Consider the following 20,182-nt stretch of genomic DNA (forward strand, 5'->3'; position numbering starts at 1 on the left):
ATTCAAGTATGGAAAAAATTTCAGATTTGTGAAGAGTATCATCATACTTTTCAGTCAAAGAAGCAATTTCAGAAGCACCCTTAAAAGCAACAAATTCTTCAATTTGTTGAACATCATAGTAATTATAAACACCCTTAGCATACGAAGATACGATTCCATTATTACTAAACTCACATTGATAGGGAAGGTGTTTCTTAGGGTTTTCAGAACAACAAGTAAAATCATATATTTCACATAAATTCCAAGCATAGCATTGCAAATGTTGAATTTGACTCCATAATAGTTTCCCTTTTTCAGATATACGGTGTCGCACATAACAAGCATGCTCATCTAATGATTTGCCCTCAACTAAGCTAGTTGGGGTTTCAGCACGAGCACATAGGGATCGAAGATGATCCAAGTAATAAGCTTCAACAGTGTGACAGATTTTGATTGGTTCTTCAACCATTGGTTCAGTAGGTACAACTAAATTTTTTTGGTATTTTGCGTTTCCTACCCATAACTAAAGATAGAAAACAACTAAGAACAGCAAATAAAAATACTTAGTGATAAAGCAAACAAGCACACACGAGAATATTCACCCCACGCTATTGCTCCCTGGCAACGGCGCCAGAAAAAGGTCTTGATAACCCACAAGTACAGGGGATCGCAACAGTTTTCGATAAGTAAGAGTGTCGAACCCAACGAGGAGGTAAAGGTAGAACAAATATTCCCTCAAGTTCTATCGACCACCGATACAACTCTACGCACGCTTGACATTCGCTTTACCTAGAACAAGTATGAAACTAGAAGCACTTTGTAGGTGTTGTTGGATAGGTTTGCAAGATAATAAAGATTACGTAAATAAAAAGTAGGGGCTGTTTAGATAAAGAAACAATAAAGTAAATATAGCGAGTGTGGAAAAGTGGTTGTAGGAGTTGCGAAATTGTCCCTTAAGCAATTGACTACTTTACTAGACCGATAGCAAGTATTATGTGGGAGAGGCCACTACTAGCATGTCATCCCTTACTTGGAATTCTATGCACTTATGATTGGAACTATTAGCAAGCATTCGCAACTACTAATGTTCATTAAGGTAAAACCCAACCATAGCATAAAGATATATTGGTCCCCCTTCAATCCCGTATGCATCAATTTCTATGCTAGGTTGAAGCTTATGTCACTCTTGCCCTCCAATACATAGTCCTATCAACATACAACTAACCCTAGGGTGTGATCCACGCGCGCAATCATATGATGGGCACCAAAGGACAGCAACATAACCACAAGCAAATTAAATCAATCATAGTAATTCATCAACCACCGATAGGACAACGAAAATCTACTCAGACATCATAGGATGGCAGCACATCAATGGATAATAATATGAAGCATAAAGCACCATGTTCAAGTAGAGGGTACAGCGGGTTGCGGGAGAGTGGACCGCTGTAGATAGAGGGGGCAAGGTGATGGAGATGTTGGTAAAGATGGCGGAGGTGTTGGTGAAGATCGCGGTCATGATGATGATGGCCACGGCGGCATTCCGGCGCCACCGGAGGAGAGGGGGAGAGGGGCCCCCTTCTTCCTCTTCTTCCTTGACCTCCTCCCTAGATGGGAGAAGGGTTTCCCCTCTGGTCCTTGGCCTCCATGGCATCGGAGGGGCGAGAGCCCCTCCGAGATTGGATCTATCTCTCTATTTTTCTCTGGTTCTGCGTTCTCTCCTGGCTCTGTTTCATCGTTTCATATATATACGGAGATCCGTAACTCCGATTGGCCTGAAACCTTCGTCGTGATTTTTTTCGGAATATTAGCTTTCTTGCGGCAAAAGAAGAGCGCCAACCGCCTTACGATGGGCTCACGAGGGTAGGGGGTGCGCCCCCCTGCCTCGTGACCACCTCGGGCACTGGTTCGCGTTGATTTTCCTTCTGAATTTTCCATATTTTCCAAAAATAAGCTCCATCCGTTTTTATCCCGTTTGGACTCCGTTTGATATGGACATTCTGCGAAACCAAAAACATGCAACAGACAGGAACTGGCACTGGGCACTGGATCAATATGTTAGTCCCAAAAATAATATAAAAAGTTGCCAAAAAGTATATGAAAGTTGAATAATATTGGCATGGGACAATCAAAAATTATAGATATGATGGAGACGTATCATTTAGCTGACACCGAAAGTATATACCTGGACAGATGCAGGAAGAATGTGTACCTGGGCCATCGTCGATTTCTCCCGACCAACCATCAATGTCGAAAGAAAGGAAAGTATTTCAAAGGCGAGGCAGATCACCGGAAGAAGCCCTCCATGTGTACTGGTGATCACGTACTTGATATGGTCTCTGATTTACACGTAATATTTGTAAAGGGTCCCGGCGGACTAGCTGTTCCGAATGACGCTGAGGGACGCGCACCCATGTGAAAGAAGAAATCTATATTTTGGGACCTACCCTACTGGAAAGAGCTAGAGGTACGCTCTTCAATCAACGTGATGCACGTGACGAAGAACCTTTGCGTGAACCTGTTAAGCTTCTTGGGCGTGTATGGGAAGACAAAAGATACACCTGAGGCACGGGAGGACCTGCAACGTTTGCACGAAAAAGACGGCATGCCTCCAAAGCAGTATGAAGGTCCTGCCAGCTATGCTCTTACCAAAGAAGAGAAGGAGATCTTTTTTGAATGCCTGCTCAGTATGAAGGTCCCGACTGGCTTCTCGTCGAATATAAAGGGAATAATAAATATTCCAGAAAAAAAGTTCCAGTACCTAAGGTCTCATGACTGCCACGTGATTATGACACAACTACTTCCGGTTGCATTGAGGGGGCTTCTACCGAAAAACGTCCAATTAGCCATTGTGAAGCTATGTGCATTCCTCAATGCAATCTCTCAGAAGGTGATCGATCCAGAAATCATGCCAAGGCTAAGGAGTGATGTGGCGCAATGTCTTGTCAGTTTCGAGCTGGTGTGCCCACCGTCCTTCAATATCATGACGCACATCCTAGTTCATCTAGTCGACAAGATTGTCATTCTGGGCCCCGTATTTCTACACAATATGTTCCCCTTTGAGAGGTTCATGGGAGTTCTAAAGAAATATGTCTGTAACCATGCTAGGTCAGAAGGAAGCATCTCCATGGGCCATCAAACAGAGGATGTCATTGGGTTTTGTGTTGACTTCATTCCTGGCCTTAAGAAGATAGGTCTCCCTAAATCACGGTATGATGGGAGACTGTCTGGAAAAGGCACGCTAGGAGCGGACTCAATAATATGCAGGGACGGGCATTCTTGGTCTCAAGCACACAACACAGTTCTACAGAACTCTACCTTGGTGACCCCGTATGTCGATGGACACAAGAACAGTCTGCGCTCTAAACACCCGGAGCAGTGTGACGACTGGATTACATGTGAACACATCGGGATTTTCAGCAGTTGATTGGAAACACGTCTCAGAGGTGACAACACTATTTGTGATGAGCTGTACTCGTTGTCCAGGGGACCATCTTCGACTGTATTGACTTACAAAGGATACGAGATAAATGGGAATACATTTTACACGATCGCCCAAGATCAAAAGAGCACCAACCAAAACAGCGGTGTCCGCTTTGATGCAGCAACCAAGAGGGGAAAGGACACATATTATGGTTACATAGTGGACATATGGGAACTTGACTACGGACATGATTTTAAGGTCCCTTTGTTTAAGTGCAAATGGGTCAATTTGTCAGGAGGCGAGGTACAGGTAGACCCACAGTACGGAATGACAACAGTGGATCTGAACAATCTTGGGTACACTGACGAACCGTTCATCGTAGCCAATGATGTGGCACAGGTTATCTATATGAAGGACATGTCTATCAAACCGAGAAAAAGAAAAGATAAGGAAGCGAATACATCATATGATGAGCGAAAGCGCCACATAGTTTTTTCAGGAAAAAGGGACATCGTGGGAGTGGAGGGCAAGACAGACATGTCTGAAGATTATGAAAAGTTTCATGAAATTCCTCCCTTCAAAGTCAAGGCTGACCCAAGCTTCCTAATAAACGATGAAGATTATCCATGGTTACGGTGCAATAAGCAAATGACACAAGCAAAGAAAAAGTGAAGACTTTCTCTCCACAACTATTATGATGATACCATGCCAACTTTCAACCTTTTCGTAGTTCATTTGAAATGCATGTTGTAACAGACAAGTTTCCGGATGAAATCCTGATACTTCGAAAGAGATTGTCCGTTTTGTACACGAAGTGCATCCAGTTTTTGCCGTAACCCTCTCAACTTTCTTGCACATGCATGCTATGTGGATGAAATGATGATACCATGCCAACTTTCAACCTTTTCAGAGTTCATTTGAAATGCTTATCAATTTCAGGGTCTTATAGCTCGAAATTATTAGTAAATGCATGAAAAATAACAAATGAAGTCAGAAAGGGTTGAAAATTGATGATGTGGCTTTGAATGGTGCATTTTGAACACACAAAAAGTCAGGAGTTCACAGAATTTTCAATAAAGAACTTTTTTGTTACAAACTTTAATAGCAAAAAGAATTATCATAAAGTAAAATAAATAAATAACTAAAACAAAATAATATATACTTTAATAAAATATATAAGTAGAAATAAAATAAAATAATAACATAAATAAAATTTATGAAACTAAAATTATCAAAGTATTTTCTGTTCAAACATTATAAGCAACCTCTAGTATTATTGAAACTAAAATTACATATAAAATTGATGCAACTAATATTATCAAAGTATTTTCTTTTCAAAATCATTAAAAGCAAAAAGAACTTTCATAAAGAACTTTTTTTGTTAGAAACTTTAATAGCAAAAATACATAATAAGTAAGTAATTAGAAACAAAATAAAATAAAATAAGTTTTTTGTTATAAGTAGAAGCAAAACAAAATAAATAAAACAAAAAAACAGGGAAAAAATATGCCACCTACTGGGCCTCCACAGTCTGAATACGACTAGAAACCCATCAATGGGCCAGGATTCAGGCCCGCGGAAGGCCCAGTAGGCCCATCAGGCATACCAGTGAAAATTAGGCCCGAAAGCCTGCAATGGAGAGGAGCTCGAGAGGGGTGCGGCAGTGGGGCTTATAAACCATTGCTCGCCCCTCTCGGCTAGAGAGGTAGGACTAAACATTTGGGCACGGGCAGCACGAGGCCTTTGGTCCCGGTTGGTGCCACCAACCGGGACTAAAGGGGGGCATTGGAACTGGTTCATGGCACCAACCGGTACGAATGCCCCCCTTTAGTACCAGTTGGTGCCACCAACCGGAACCAAAGGCCGCCGCTTCCCGCCCTTTGGGCTGCCGAAAACTGACCTTTGGTCCTGGTTCGTGGCACTAACCGGTACTAAAGGGGGGCATTGGTCCCGGTTGTTGCCATGAGCCGGAACCAATGCTCTGGGTATATAAGCTGGATTTGTGAAAATTTCACAATTTCATCGTCAGTTGCCCGCCGTCGCCCTCCGCCGCCCCCGCCGTCTCCCTCCGCCCCCTGCCGTCGCCCTCCGCCGCCCCCGCCGTCGCCCTCCGCCCCCCGTCGCCGTCGTCGCCCTCCGCCCCCCGCCGCCGTCGCCCTCGCCGGCCGCCCCCGATGTGAGCCCCCTTTTTTTCATATATGTATTAAATTTTTATTTAGATTGTTAGTAGATATCGATTTTAATTTGGTGCATTTTAGGTTAGTGTAGAGGAAAAAGTAAAATAAGGAAAAGGAAGAAAAGATGAAGAAGGAAAGAAGGAAGAAGAAGAAGAAGAAGGAGAGGAAGAAGGACAAGGAGAAGGAGAAGAAGGGGAGAGGAAGAAGAGGAAAAAAGAGGAGAAGAAGAAAAAATAGAATATTTTCTATTTTTTCTTCTTCTCCTCTATTCCTTTCTTCTTCTCCTCTTTTTTTCTTCTTTTTCTTCTTCGATCTTCTCCTCTATTAATCCTTTCTTATTCTCCTCTTTTTTTCTTCTTCCGGACACCGCGAAGGTGGTTAATTAGTAGTTGAACTACTTAAACTAGTTTATTTATAGTAAATGCTTAATTAGTAGTTGAACTAGTTGATTTAATAAAACTACTTTATTTATAGTAAGTGCTTAATTAATTAGTAGTTGACTAGTTGATTTAATAAAACTATTTTATTTTACTATATATAGAAGTAGTTTATTTTTAGTAAGTAATACTTTATTCTATTTATAGTAAGTGCTTAGTAGTTGAACTACTTGATTTAATTAAGCTAGTTTATTTTTAGCAAGAAAATTAATAGAACTAGTTTATTTTTTTAGTTAAAGCAATTATTCCCGCGCATCGACGTCGACGATGCCTATCCCGCATCCTCGTCGTCGACTCAGCGGAGGAGGCCGGCTTGATCAGAGGGGCCATGTCCGGGACTGGGCTCTGCCGGGATGGTTTTGGGATATGCTACCTTCCGGGGGGCGTAGGTTGGTGAGGAGCCAGCCCGTCGTTGACCCGATCCTTGTTTGGTGGCGGTCGCATGGGCCAGTGACGGTGCGGAGGATTCCGGACACCGCGGAGGTGGTACGTCACCGTGTCAGCGAGGAGGACGAGCACGTCCGTCGCTATATGGTTGCGTTGGAGGGCAGGTTCGACAATACCTGGCAGGTTATTCAGGGATCTCACTGGAGCGATCCTGTGATGGTTCCTTCTCTTTGGGTGTCCACCGCCCGTGCCGATACCTTATAGGGATCTCACTCGAGGTGTATTAGTGATAATATTCGACGATGTACGGACGCAAGAGATGATGTAGTTTTGCTTATAATTGAATGCATCCTAATTTGAATACTACTTTATTTTGTGATTTGATTTTGCTTATTGAATGCTCAAATTGGAAAACTACTCCTACTTTGAATGCTAAAATTGGAGAGCACTATGCAAGATGTATGCATATGATTAGTTGATAGCTTATAGGGTTTTTGTTTTCGCAGAAATCTAGGAGCCCCCTCCATCATCCCCGCCGTCGTCCCCGTCACCGACCCCCTCCGACCTCGAGGTGAGACCAGCCAAATCCTTTTTTAGAAAGATAATTAAACGATATTTCGGGTTGACTTTAAGTCTGTCGAGTCTCCACCATATATGAGAGGACGAAGAAGCCCGACTGTTGTCGTGGGGGTCGTTTCTCCTTCTCCGGGTGCTAGACCTTTGTTATGCACTAGGGGAAGAAGGAGTACCGACCATCACCGACGGTCGCAAATGTCAAAGAGGAATCAGTGAGGGAGAGTTCCACCATATATATATGAGAGGACGAAGAATCCCGACTGTTGTCGTGGGGGTCGTTTCTCCTTCTTCTCCGGGTGCTAGACCTTTGTTATGCACTAGGGGAAGAAGGAGTAACGACCATCACCGACGGTCGCAAATGTCAGAGAGGAATCAGTGAGGGAGAGTTCCACCATATATATATGAGAGGACGAAGAATCCCGACTGTTGTCGTGGGGGTAGCTTCTCCTTCGTTCCCGTGTGCTAGACATTTTGGTGTAATGCACTCGGGGACGAAGTGAGGAGCGACCATCACCGAGAGTCGAATATATACACCACGTGAGCTGAGAGTTTTCAAGAAAAGACTCGACAGACCGATAGTCAACCGGTGATGAATAATAATAATCTAATTTAGTTTTTGTAGTACATATATTTAATTGTACAAGTTTAATCTTTGAATTATGAACATAGAAAATGTCGTCATCAGACGACGAAAGTCTCCCGGGGGAGTGCAGCTGGTGCCACGACGATCGAGGTCTGTGCGACAGGCCTCACCTGGATGATGATCGGCGCTTCAGCATTAAGCTCGAGGAGACCTTCGATATTGAAACGGTACGCAACGACGACAAGTGTTTTTTCGTAATTAAGCATGACTACAACTATTTCAACGTGTAATTTTCATCTTTTACAATTTGAGTAGCTTATCTCATGCCATGCAAGACGCTATGTCTTGGAGAGGATGGATTTTAAAGACCATGAAAGTTTCGAAACAAAGAAAATTCACTTAAGGACTCATCATGATGTGGATTTTGAAGTAAAGCTGTACAATTCTGAGAGCGTAACCTATTTTGGTTGCAAAAAATGGGAAGCACTTTGCAAGATGTATGGTTTTGATGAGGGTATGCTTGTCACCATGGATCTTGGTGATCCTGAAATCGAGCAAGACAATATGGACATTTGGGTCATTGTTGATACGCCTCCAATTCTACCGCTATGTGAGTTTCTCAAACATAGTTATTAGCTAATTTATATTGTTTATTTCAAAAGAGTTGACAGCTTATTTCTATTGATAGCTTATTTTCATTCTTCAAAGAATGTGCGGGAGATGGTAGACAAAACCCACTACACCGATGGCTCCGAATTAACTTATCAGGAGAAAAATCATCTGGTCGGATTTTGTACTGATATTAAGAATTACAATATCTACAATCAAACTCCTCAACATTATGGTCAATACGTGCCACTAGTGCACGTATTGAACTACGGTAACTCCCATGGAGATACCCTGGTAAGATTTTTTACTATTACGATATCCGTGCATCTTTTGCATACTTCTAAAACTAGTACATCATTGCTAACTATGAAATTATTACTATGTTTTTCAACAAAGAATCCCAGAGGATTGGGTGTCTCATTTGATGTATTAGAATGGCAGCCTTCGTGTTTTGAACATATATCCAGGTCATCCTACGAATCTCAACTGTCCATACCGGATTTCTCAAAGAAGTGGAGACATGCTAATCAAAAAATGGGAAAAAAATGTATGGACAGTCGTAAGGAGGTTCTTGGAAGCAAAAGGAAGCGAAGCGCAAGAATTGGAGACAGGATGATCTCCATTCTCCTTAATGGAGAGTCGGGGTCTATATTGTTTTATGCTATTTTACCTTAAAGAGGGTATTTAGGTCCTACCTAATACTGATGATCATGTGCTAATAACAATTAAGTAGGGTTGGTTCGATGACTATCAGGATGATGATCGTATGACTTGTTATTAATAACGAGTAGAAGTTGTATGATGATGATTAGTAGGACTTGTTATTATGATGATGCATGATGCGAGCATGAAGAGTTATTATATATCTGTGGGTGAAATGAACATGGATTGGATTGAAGTGAAGGCAAGATGCATGTGGTGCATGCCAAAAGTAGTGCAATCCAAACTTGATCAAGTTAGGGTTAGTATTACTTTCGGCATGCACCACATGTTGCATCACTTCAATCTAAGTCATGTTTAGGCATAGCAGTAGCAGTAGCACGGAGATAAAAGAGGACACAACTCTCTATTAGCTACCTATACCAACCTAATTAAATTAACCCCCAAAACCCCTAAACCACCTCCTTTCAAAAAAAACCAGCTCCTGAAATGCTGACGCGTGAAAGCTTATTGGTCCCGGTTGGTGCTACCAACCGGGACCAAAGGCCCTCGTGCCTGGACTCGCCGGAGCGGCCACGTGGAGGCCCATTTGTCCCGGTTAGTATAAGAACCGGGACTAAAGGCCTAGGGCATTAGTAACGACCCTTTAGTCCCGGTTCCTCAATCGGGACAGATGGGCCTTATGAACCGGGACAAATGACCCTTTTTCTACTAGTGCATGTGCAATTTTGAGCCCCTTCGCACATGACTTTTTAAAATCGAGTGTGATAGAACGCAACATACCCCACCCACGGATAGAGACAGTTTGGTAAACTGTGTGGGATGGTCCATTTACCAGTGTGCGACGACCCGATCTGTACTAGTGATAATAACAAATCATGATAATATCATATGGAATTATGTCTTAGGCATTGATCCTTGCCACGAATTATTACAGAATAAATGATGGAGTTCGGGGAATCATAAACATATTGCCTCGCAGGATCATACAGTGCGGCTAATGATGATCAATGTAGAGGAGACACAAACACAGGTGGAAATGTGATTTCAATCCTTACCATCGCGGTCGGATTTCTTCTTGCCCTTTCAAGTCATTTTGGATTTCTTCTTGCCTTTTCCGTGGTCCCTCACGATCACATTTTTCACTTCAGTTAGTGCATCGGCCAGCTTTGTTGATGAAATACGCTCGAGTTTGGGCTGGTATACAACGGTATTATTAACGACACTTCAAGGAATGAAAATCGTGCTCAATATGGCTAACACTAGAGAGACAAAATGAAAACCTCTGGTTCCACCGGACAGTTCTGCCAGACGACTGATGGTGGTTTAGCTGGGTAGTCCTCACCATTATTGAAATTCACCTTGTACTTCACGACATCCTGCACACAAACAGAAACTGTCAAATCATTGTTTTCTATTCTGCTAATGGAAAGGAGAATTTATCTACGTGACTTTCATCTATTAGGTGCCACTCATCGTCTCCATCTTCTACTGGTCTAGGCCGACTTACACGTCTCACGCAGCAACACAGCCCATGCTTATGAGTAAACAGTATTGAACATATTGACACATGTGCAGGCACGCGCACAAGCACACCATACCAAATTTGCAATGTTATCTAGTACCCCCCTTTCTCATAAGAAGTTTTTTTAAGTCATACTAAGTAAAGTTTGACGAAGTTTTTCGTCAGAATCATTAACATATACAACATAAAATTAATTTCGTTAAATACCATTAAATATATTTTAATGTGATGTATGTATACAATGTGATATCTATATATTAATATACTTGTTGATAGTCTTTCTAAAAACTTAGTCACATTTTACATTGTATGGCTTTAAAAAGAAGTTATAGACTTTGTTTCAGAAACATAGGAAATAATTATAATGGAGAAGTTAGAGCTCGAAAGTGTATCCCTTATAGTAATACACGCATTGTCTCTCCTCATACGCCATGATGTATTATAATGACCGGCGCGATCTATTGCGCAAAAGAGACAAGGTTGTCTTTTGAAAAAAAAAATTAAAAACAAAGAGAGAGAGAGAGAGAGAGAGAGAGAGAGAGAGAGAGAGAGAAAGTTGTAGTCAATGCTCAAGTAAATCAACAAATTTTCTATGATACGGTACGTGTCGTATGCCATAATATTGGTATCCTGAACATATATACTCCCTTCGTCCGCGAATAAGTGTACATCTAGCTTTTGTTCTAAGTCAAAGTTTTAAAATTTTGACTAACTTTATGGAAATAGTAGTAACATATATGACATCAAATTGATATATTATCAAAGTACATTTGAAGATGAATCTAGTGATACTAATTTAGTGTCATAAATGCTTTTACTTTTTCCTATAAAGATGGTCAAAGTTTTAAAACTTTGACTTAAGACAAAAGTTAGATGTACACTTATTCGCGGACGGATGAAGTAGACGTGTAGATCATGACGTATAACGATGAAGCTCACCTCGGCCTTCCTGGAGGACTCAACAACAAAGATGGCCGATAATGACACCTCAAGACCTTTGAAGCGGACGGTTCCACCTCCATCTACATTAATAGCTTGTTGCAGGTTCTGTAGTTTTTCCTCGACGGCCTCCAGGTCTCGTTTCAGGGCGTTGACATATACTGCATGCACACAAGCCGGATGACATGAGATTAATTCTTCTTCAAGAAAAAAGGATGCGCAGCTACATAATTAGCAGCAAAACATACATCAGCTGGAGATAAAACATGATTCGTTTGTTGTGTTTACTCGAGAACTACTTCATTTCAGGATTTAGCAACAATAAATCCAAATGTATTTTAATTACGTGACATGAAGATGCATGATTCGATTTTTATTCAAACAATCCTTTCATTATTATTTTTGTAATTATAAATAAATGTTAATAAGGAATGCGGCACAAAGGCATGAATTAATTTGGCCAATCAAAATACGCCCTATATTTCTGAGAGAGCTAGGGAGCATGTAATGATACTATTATTATTTGCTCGCTTTTTTGGGTGGCATAGAAAAAGGGACTCCCTCCAATCTACAAATACTTTTCAATTTGGAGAACTTGTCAAAACCCAAACTTTGACCGTCAAGTCTTCTTAAATATTTTGTTCGGATGTATGTGAGCCGTGTGAATAAACATGTGTAATTAATACTTTCATAGCACACAATTTTAGTAGGCCTTAATTATGTGTTTGTAGGAACCGACGGAAAATGTTGTCATGTTTTAAAGATCTTCTCCATGACTATTTTGGATCTATTTGGGACCAAAGGGTGTTTACTTTAACCAACTTGATCCCACCAGTAGACCTCAGTGGCTCTTGCGAGAGAGCAAGAGATAGCAGCAGAACACCCACAACCAACCAAGAGAGAAGAGATAAGCTGTGTCTCTATTGGAAGCTCCTTGTTGATCTTCACCAAACTTGTTCATCGAAGACTCAGGTGGTTGGATTGAATTCAAACTTGGTGATTTTGTTCCACACTAAGAGCACTTCAATTTGGCTGGTTGGTTTTGAGGATTGATGGCTCGATTGGAGCACCAGTTTCAAACAGGTTTAGTCAGATCTGTTTGCCGAGAATTCATAGGTGAGCAGTCTTTGGATATTGTCAGTCTAAGGGGCAAATATTGTCGGAATTGACTTGAAATTCTGACAACAGGTTGAGTACTCACGATACTACATATCTAACAAGCTTTGCCCAATTTGGTTGAGCCGTTTAAGAAGAGTCATCTATGAACCGAAGGGGACATAAAGTTTTGATTATTTGCTTACAATTTTTAGCTACCTTTTGTTTTGCTCCTGTTAGGAGTGGTTGCTTGTGCTGACTAGGTGTAACTTGTGTTGCTACTATTGTGATCCTCTAGTGTTTCTACATCAAACCACAGTGTACCCATTTTGCTAATTGTACATGTCGTAGTGTACCGGTTGGTGCCGCAATTTTTACACTTCACATCGAGGAGGTTTACCACGTAAATCATTGTGTCTATTGTGCATGTTATTATTCTACTCCGCTGCTTACTTGTTGCTTGAACTATTCTCGAAGTTCGCTACAAGTTGAGCGGTTTGTTACTATGGCCAACACCTAAAAGAATCAGATCTGAGGAAGAGGAAATAAAAGATGCTAACCGAAGCTTATAGTCGAGCAGATTTTTCCCTCTAGGTTGTTGTTTTCAACTTAATAATGTAGCAGTTAGATCACCTTGGTAGCAAATGCGAGACATACCTTGGAACTTTTGTTTTGCTTCCTGTTGACCATCCTGAGTATCAGTCTTAACTTCCGATGGACCTTCTAGACAACAGAAAGAGAGGTACGAATTATTTGAATTCGCATGTCATTGATAAATCATATATTGTATTATTTGCCTTATTGGTGAATTGGTGCAGAGTTTTGTTGCTGCCCAACCCCTGAAAGAACCAGATCTGAAGAAGAAGAAAAAAGATGCTAATGGAAGCTTATAGCCGAGCAATTTTTTCCAGACAGCTCTTATTATTTTGGTTCAGTTAAATGATCAAGCAGTTCGACCTCGGTAGCTACCTACATGCTACTTCGGTGCTAACAGCAGTTTAGACTATATATATACAATAAAACTTCTCATATTGCATACTGTAAATAACATCTTCCTAGTATATATTTGTTCTCCCTAGCACAGATCATCAAACGAATACGAGTCATACCACCAGTTTGAGAAGCACCAATCTGAAATCGCGTCCTTTTGATCTCATAGTCCACTGGATCTTGTAGAAAATAGAAGAAAGAGGTACTATTATTGAGTTTGCAGGTATGATGTTAGCAGGCATGTGAGCGATAACGCCTATACTGTATGCTACTAATGCAAAAGGAGACGAGGAAGGGTTTAGGGGCTTACCAGCACCAGTTCGCTGTTGATCCGACATTGTTGCCCAGCCAAGCTAGTTCGCCTCTGGATATGTGCCCTTCTTATAACTTATAAGATCGATCTACGTAGCTGGTTGCAGCTAATGTGACTAATAGAAAACTAGAAAGATCATTTGACTTTCCCTGAATAATTTGCTACAAATACAGACAGTTCTATCAATGGTTGGCGTACATGGGACTGACATAAGGGCCCCATAGTAGATACATGCATATGGCCATATTCCTCCTAGTGTAACAGGCATGCGTGCATTCATGGCTGCCTAAATCCTAGGGGATCCCTAAACTCTTGTTATATGCAAGCAGTTCCTTGTTCAGATTCTTGTTTCATTAATTGTACAATTTGATAGTAGTATCTTCCTAGTTGATCGCATCTCCGCTCTAGTCAAGTCTCCCTTTATATATTTATCCTTTCCGACGTAAACGGATCCATGCATGTGATAAGAAATTGATTTTTTACCCACTGCGCCTACAAATACGCTGAACCGCATGTGTTAATCTCCTAGTACGAGTGTTTGACTTCAAGTAGTACTAACTTGTAGGGAAACTCACTCCATCTCCCGTTCTTGATTGAGGCAGCACGTCCTTCGTCATTTGCTGTCGTTATACACTGACGACGTAGTGGTTTTAACAAAACCCTGCGCTGAGCTTGAGGTCATCGGCGGCAGTTTGCGCTGCCTCTGGCCTAACGGTAAACTACGAGAGTTTTCTGGCTATATTTGCGATTAGGCTTTGCTGGACGAGGTTCACCCTGTGCTGGCCTGCCCAATCTTGGATCTACCATGCAAGTTCCTAGGCCTTCCCCATTAAAGTTTCAAGCTCTGGAAGATCAACGTGCAACCACTCATGGACAGGCCTGCGAAGAAGCTTCACTCTGGAAGGCTAGGTTGCTCACAAAGGATGGAAGGGCGTTTGTCCAATGTTACATGTTGTGTTCACTTGAAGATATACGAGAGTTTGAATTCGAGGAGTACATTTTGGAACTTCCTGTCTGGCGATAGAGGCAGGCCCAACTATCTTTTGGAACTTCTTTTTCTTTGCACGATGGTCTGTAGTTCTGTACGAACAAAGATTCACGTAGTTCGCCTCTGGATACGTGCCATTCTTATAAGACCGCTCACAGTGGAGAGTAACATAGAGTAGTAACTTGTCGATGTTACTAGTTTATGTTACTACCTCCATAGTGGATAGTAACATATGAATGATATCATGAAAGAGTTCATTTATTAGGCTATAGACTCATTATGCCTTGAAATATGTGATGTTACAGTAACTAGCTAAGTTACCACAAACCCCTCTCTCCTCATTAATTAGCCGCCACATCAGCAATCTTGTATTGAAATGTGTGATATTACTACTTAAGTTATTCCCATTGTGACTAGTCTAAGGTCTACGCAGCTGGTTGCAGCCAATGTGACGAATAGAAAACTGGAAAAAGATCATTTGACTTTCCCTGAATAATTTGCGAAAAATGCTGACAGTTCTATCTATGGTACATGTACACGGGACTTACATGAGGGCTCGGTAGAAGATACGCACATATAGCCATATTCCTGCTAGGGTAACATACATGCATGGCATGTGAAAATATCCATTTAATGTTTATTTGTTAATCTATTTATTCTTGTTGAAGCACCAAACAAACAAAGGTATTGCTAATTCCCAGTCATCTAATAATTAGGGCTCCTTTGATTCAAAGAAAATTTATAGGATTTCTGCTGATTGAAATCCTTACGATTTTTTTTACTATATTGGTCCCTTGATTCATAGGATTGCATATCATAGAATTTTTTTTCTATAGAATCTTTTGTACTACATTTTATAGGAAATCTAACATCCGCTCCAACCACTTTTTAAAATTCCTTTGTTTTTACTCTGGCATCAAACACTCATTGTTAATCCTATATTAGATTTCAGTGGACATGTCACTTCAACCCTATACTTTTTCTATTCTTAAATTTTCAAAATCCTACGAAGCAAAGAGGCCCTTAACTTAGTTCTCAATGGACTCCCACATCTTTAGATTACTTCGTAAGTGGTGCTAGCATGTGAGTTGCATATAAGTTTCAACTACGACTTCTGCAGCAAAAATCCTACGGAAAACTACTACAGGCTGGTTCTACAGACGGATTTGTCCTTCTCTCCACTGTAGATTCTCCTCCTCATGATTTTAACTGACCCCACTTCCTGATTTTAATTGGGCCAACATCAGCCCGTAACCTCCTTTCTGTAGTAATTCTCCCGTAGATGTAGCAAAGCTCCTTCTGCAGCTGTACATGGCTGCAACTGGGAACTTAGTAGTTGCACATGGTTTGCAACTGAGAAAAATGTCCTGAACCGTTGGATTGCGTCGTGACTCGTGCTAGCATAGTTTAGTTGCATGGGGTTCGGAACTGAGATTGCATGACGTCACCTGACCGAGAAATAAGTTAATTTTAAGTCAACTGAGAATTAGTCACTCCCAACCAACAAATCAAGTATACTCTTCCCGTCCCATAATATAAAAACATTTTTACACTAGTGTGATGTCAAAAAGACACTTGTATCATAGGACCGAGGGAGTTGTTGGCAAGGAGTGAATGGGGAGGAATTTCACCAAAAAGATCTTCCAGTTAAAATTTAGTCCCATTTCGCCACAGATTGTAGTTGCGCATTCATTTCATTTTTTTTCTTAGAGAGTTTGGCGATTCCAAGATTTAACAACTTGCATGGTGCACCACATGTTAGGACAACTTCAACGCATGACCTCAAACGGATGTTCGCTCCGTTCAGATTTCGTCTGTTTAAATTGGAAAACGAACACGTCCGTCTGCTTGCGGTCGTCCAGCTGTCGGCACGCCCAACCGGCCCGCCCCGTCGCATCCCAAACCGTTTGCATTTATGGACTTCGATTTTGGCCTCAAAAAACCCAAATAAACGTTGCAAATAATATAAAAACATAAATATAAACATTAAACGCCACACGTTCACAGTACCCAAGTTCAACAAAATTCTTAATTAAACAAAAACATAAAATAAACTAGATAAGGTCCGTCACCGGTGAGGCCGTTGTCGTCTTGAGGAGCCGCCATCCTACTCGTTGTCTTCGCCGGGGAGGTCGACATATGGAGGTGGCTGCCAAAGATGGGCTGGCGGCCCCTACCAGTCGGAGGCGCCTGCGACGCGTGCACCACCTCCTCCTGTAGCTCTTGCTCCTGTTCTGGTGATCGTAGCGGCATGGTTGACCATGGGCCGACACCCACCGAGTCAGCCATTTCTGACGCCGTGCACGACCAGCTCCACCGCCGGCCCGCCAGACGCGGGTTCCATGCGGCAATTAGCGGCCGCTCCACCAGCTCCTCCTTGACGGCCATGTCTAGTTCCAGGATGGCCACGTCGCCGACCGCTGAGAGGGCCAACTGGGTTTCTAGACCCTCCCATTGCCGCTCGTCGTGGGTGTTCATAGAGTCCTCCATGACTCGCATCATGAGCGTGGCTGATACGTCTCCAACGTATCTATAATTTTTTATTGTTTTATGCTATTATATTATCTGTTTTGTATGTTTAATGGGCTTTACTATGCACTTTTATATTATTTTTGGGAATAACCTATTAACCGAAGGCCCAGTGTAAATTGTTGTTTTTTTGCCTATTTCAGTGTTTTGCAGAAAAGGAATATCAAACGGAATCCAAACGGAGCGAAACCTTCGCGAGGATCTTTTTTGGAACAAATGCAATCCAGGAGACTTGAAGTGGACGTCAAGGAAGCAGCAAGGAAGCCACGAGGCAGGAGGGCGCGCCCAGGGGGGCAGGCGTGCCCCCCACCCTCGTGGGCCCCTCATAGCTCCACCGACCTACTTCTTTCGCCTATGCATATTCTTATAGCCTGAAACCATCGGGGAGAGCCATGGAACACCTTTTCCACCGCCGCAACCTTCTGTACCCGTGAGATCCCATCTTGGGGCCTTTTCCGGTGCTCCGCCGGAGGGGGATTCGATCACGGAGGGCTTCTACATCAACATCATAGCCTCTCCGATGATGTGTGAGTAGTTTACCACTGACCTTCGGGTCCATAGTTATTAGCTAGATGGCTTCTTCTCTCTCTCTTTCGATCTCAATACAAAGTTCTCCGCGATCTTCTTGAAGATCTATTTGATGTAACTCTTTTGCGGTGTGTTTGCCAAGATCCGATGAATTGTGGGTTTATGAACTTGATTATCTATGAATATTATTTGATTCTTCTCTGAATTCTTATATGCACGATTTGATATCTTTGCAAGTCTCTTCGAATTATCAGTTTGGTTTGGCCTACTAGATTGGTCTTTTTTGCAATGGGAGAAGTGCTTAGTTTTGGGTTCAATCTTGTGGTGTCGTTTCCCAGTAACAGCAGGGGCAGCAAGGCACGCATTGTATTGTTGCCATCGAGGATAAAAATATGGGGTTTATATCATATTGCTTGAGTTTATCCCTCTACATCATGTCATCTTGCCTAAAGCGTTACTCCATTCTTATGAACTTAATACTCTAGATGCATGCTAGATAGCGGTCGATGTGTGGAGTAATAGCAGTAGATGCAGAATCATTTCGGTCTACTTGTCATGGACGTGATGCCTATATTCATGATCATTGCCTTAGATATCATCATAACTATGTGATTTTCTATCAATTGCTCGGCAGTAATTTGTTCACCCACTGTAATACATGCTATCTTGAGAGAAGCCACTAGTGAAACATATGACTCCCGGGTCTACTTTACATCATATAAGTTTCTAATCTACAATTCTAGTTTACTATTTATTTTGCAATCTATACCACAAAAATACCAAAAATATTTATCTTATTATCTTTATCAGATCTCACTTTTGCAAGTGGCCGTGAAGAGATTGACAACCCCTTTATCGTGTTGGTTGCAAGGTTCTTATTTGTTTGTGCAGGTACTAGGCGATTTGCGAGTAGTCTCCTACTGGATTGATACCTTGATTCTCAAAAACTGAGGGAAATACTTACGCTACTTTGTTGCATCACCCTTTCCTCTTCAAGGAAAAACCAACGCATGCTCAAGAGGTAGCAGTGGCCTCCTCCTCCTCCTCCTCCTCCTCCTCCTCGGTCATGGGAGGTGGTCGTCGCGGGCATAGGGACGGAGACGGTGTTAGCGTGATGCTGCGCGCACGACTACGTCCACACATTTGGGGCGGGCTGTCTGCACGAGTAGGACACGGGCAGAGCGGGCTCCGAGGACGACAAAAAAAAAAGGACTGCCACCGCAGGCCGTGCTCGTCGTGGAGCCATGTATCCCACATCGCCGAATCAATGGTGTACCTGAGGTCGTAGAGCAGGTCTGGTGGCAGGCGGGAGCGGCACCGGTTGATCTCGTCGCGGCGGGCACGACCACGCACCGGCACTGGTGGGATTGGCACGCGATCAACAGAGAGATGCCAATTGTTGGGGGAGGTGGACATCTCCCCACAGGAGTGGCGTGGCCGTCTCCTAGTAGCGCTAGCAAATGGCGGCGTGGACGTACGGCCTATTGCAGTGTGCGGCTATCGCCGACGCGATCTCAAATGAGGGCGGAGTAGGTGGTGCGGGCGGCACGGACCTGGTGGAGCGGCGGCGACCAGAGGAGGAGCCGGCCTCATGGTCGTGCTTCCCCTTGTTGATCCAATGCCAACCCATGGCACCGGCGGGAAGGTGGATGCGACTGCGGCGGCGGCTAGGGTTTGCTCGTGTTGGGGCTCGAGGAGGCAGGCCGGCCAGGAAGTGGAAGTTGTGAACTGGCCGGTCTGTGGCTTCCAACAGCTAGGTGACTAACAGCCGGGGCCCGCCACGCGTGCGTATTCATTTTGGGCGGTGGGGTAGGTGGACGGCCGCCATGCGTCCCCGAGGCGAACAGGGAGCAGGGGCGTTCTCGTCGGTTCGATGTTCGTGTTGACCGGATGCCAAATGAATAAAAAATGTGGATGCAGCCGCGCGTTAGGCTGTACGGTCTGTCCGATTTGGTCTCAAATGGATAAACGCGAACTTGATGGGATCATGCGTTAGATTTGGCCTTAGTGTCCAGGATTCTCACAGAAGCTCTTGTTTTCCTGCCTAAAGTAAACTCTTGTTATATCCAATCAGCTCCTAGTTCAGATTCTTCTTCATTAATTGAACATATTGATATCTTCCCAGTTGAGCGCACCTCATTACCCTAGTCAAATCGCCCTTTATGATTTTTTTTTCTTTCCGACTTAAACGGATCCATGCATGTAATAAGAATTAAAAAAATTAGCCACTGTGTAGAGATAAGCAGTCGGAGATACATAATCTTCGATTATGAGATTTTGACTTCAAGTACGCTATCCTCGTCGTGGTAACCGTGTACCCAGGAGCCCGGCAAGGGCACAGGCCACACCATCGACTCAACGCTTCTCACGGGGGAGCGCTGGGACCTGTCAGGCCTACATCGACAACATCAAGACCAAGATTACTCAAGGATCATCTCTACGA

The 20,182-nt window shown here is 42.7% G+C and overlaps 1 protein-coding gene across 3 annotated transcripts; it reads right to left on the reverse strand.

Annotated features, from left to right (window-relative positions):
- Positions 1-9,687: 9,687 nt before the first annotated feature.
- On the reverse strand, positions 9,688-13,792 carry LOC125540248. 3 transcript variants are annotated; one of them, XM_048703835.1, is made up of 6 exons: positions 13,692-13,792; positions 13,501-13,560; positions 13,049-13,114; positions 11,297-11,457; positions 10,116-10,211; positions 9,688-10,029 (listed from the first exon to the last, which is right to left on the reverse strand). In XM_048703835.1, exons 1-6 carry the CDS (start codon positions 13,717-13,719, stop codon positions 9,919-9,921), a joined length of 522 nt encoding a protein of 173 aa, XP_048559792.1. In that variant the 5' UTR covers positions 13,720-13,792; the 3' UTR covers positions 9,688-9,918. The 3 variants fall into 3 exon arrangements, with proteins under 3 accessions (XP_048559792.1, XP_048559796.1, XP_048559802.1); XM_048703839.1 differs by having other exon boundaries at positions 13,049-13,111; positions 13,692-13,775; XM_048703845.1 differs by having other exon boundaries at positions 13,501-13,554; positions 13,692-13,747.
- Positions 13,793-20,182: the final 6,390 nt, after the last annotated feature.

The sequence above is a fragment of the Triticum urartu genome, chromosome 1, assembly GCF_003073215.2.
Source record: "Triticum urartu cultivar G1812 chromosome 1, Tu2.1, whole genome shotgun sequence".
NCBI classification, from domain to species: Eukaryota; Viridiplantae; Streptophyta; class Magnoliopsida; order Poales; family Poaceae; genus Triticum; species Triticum urartu.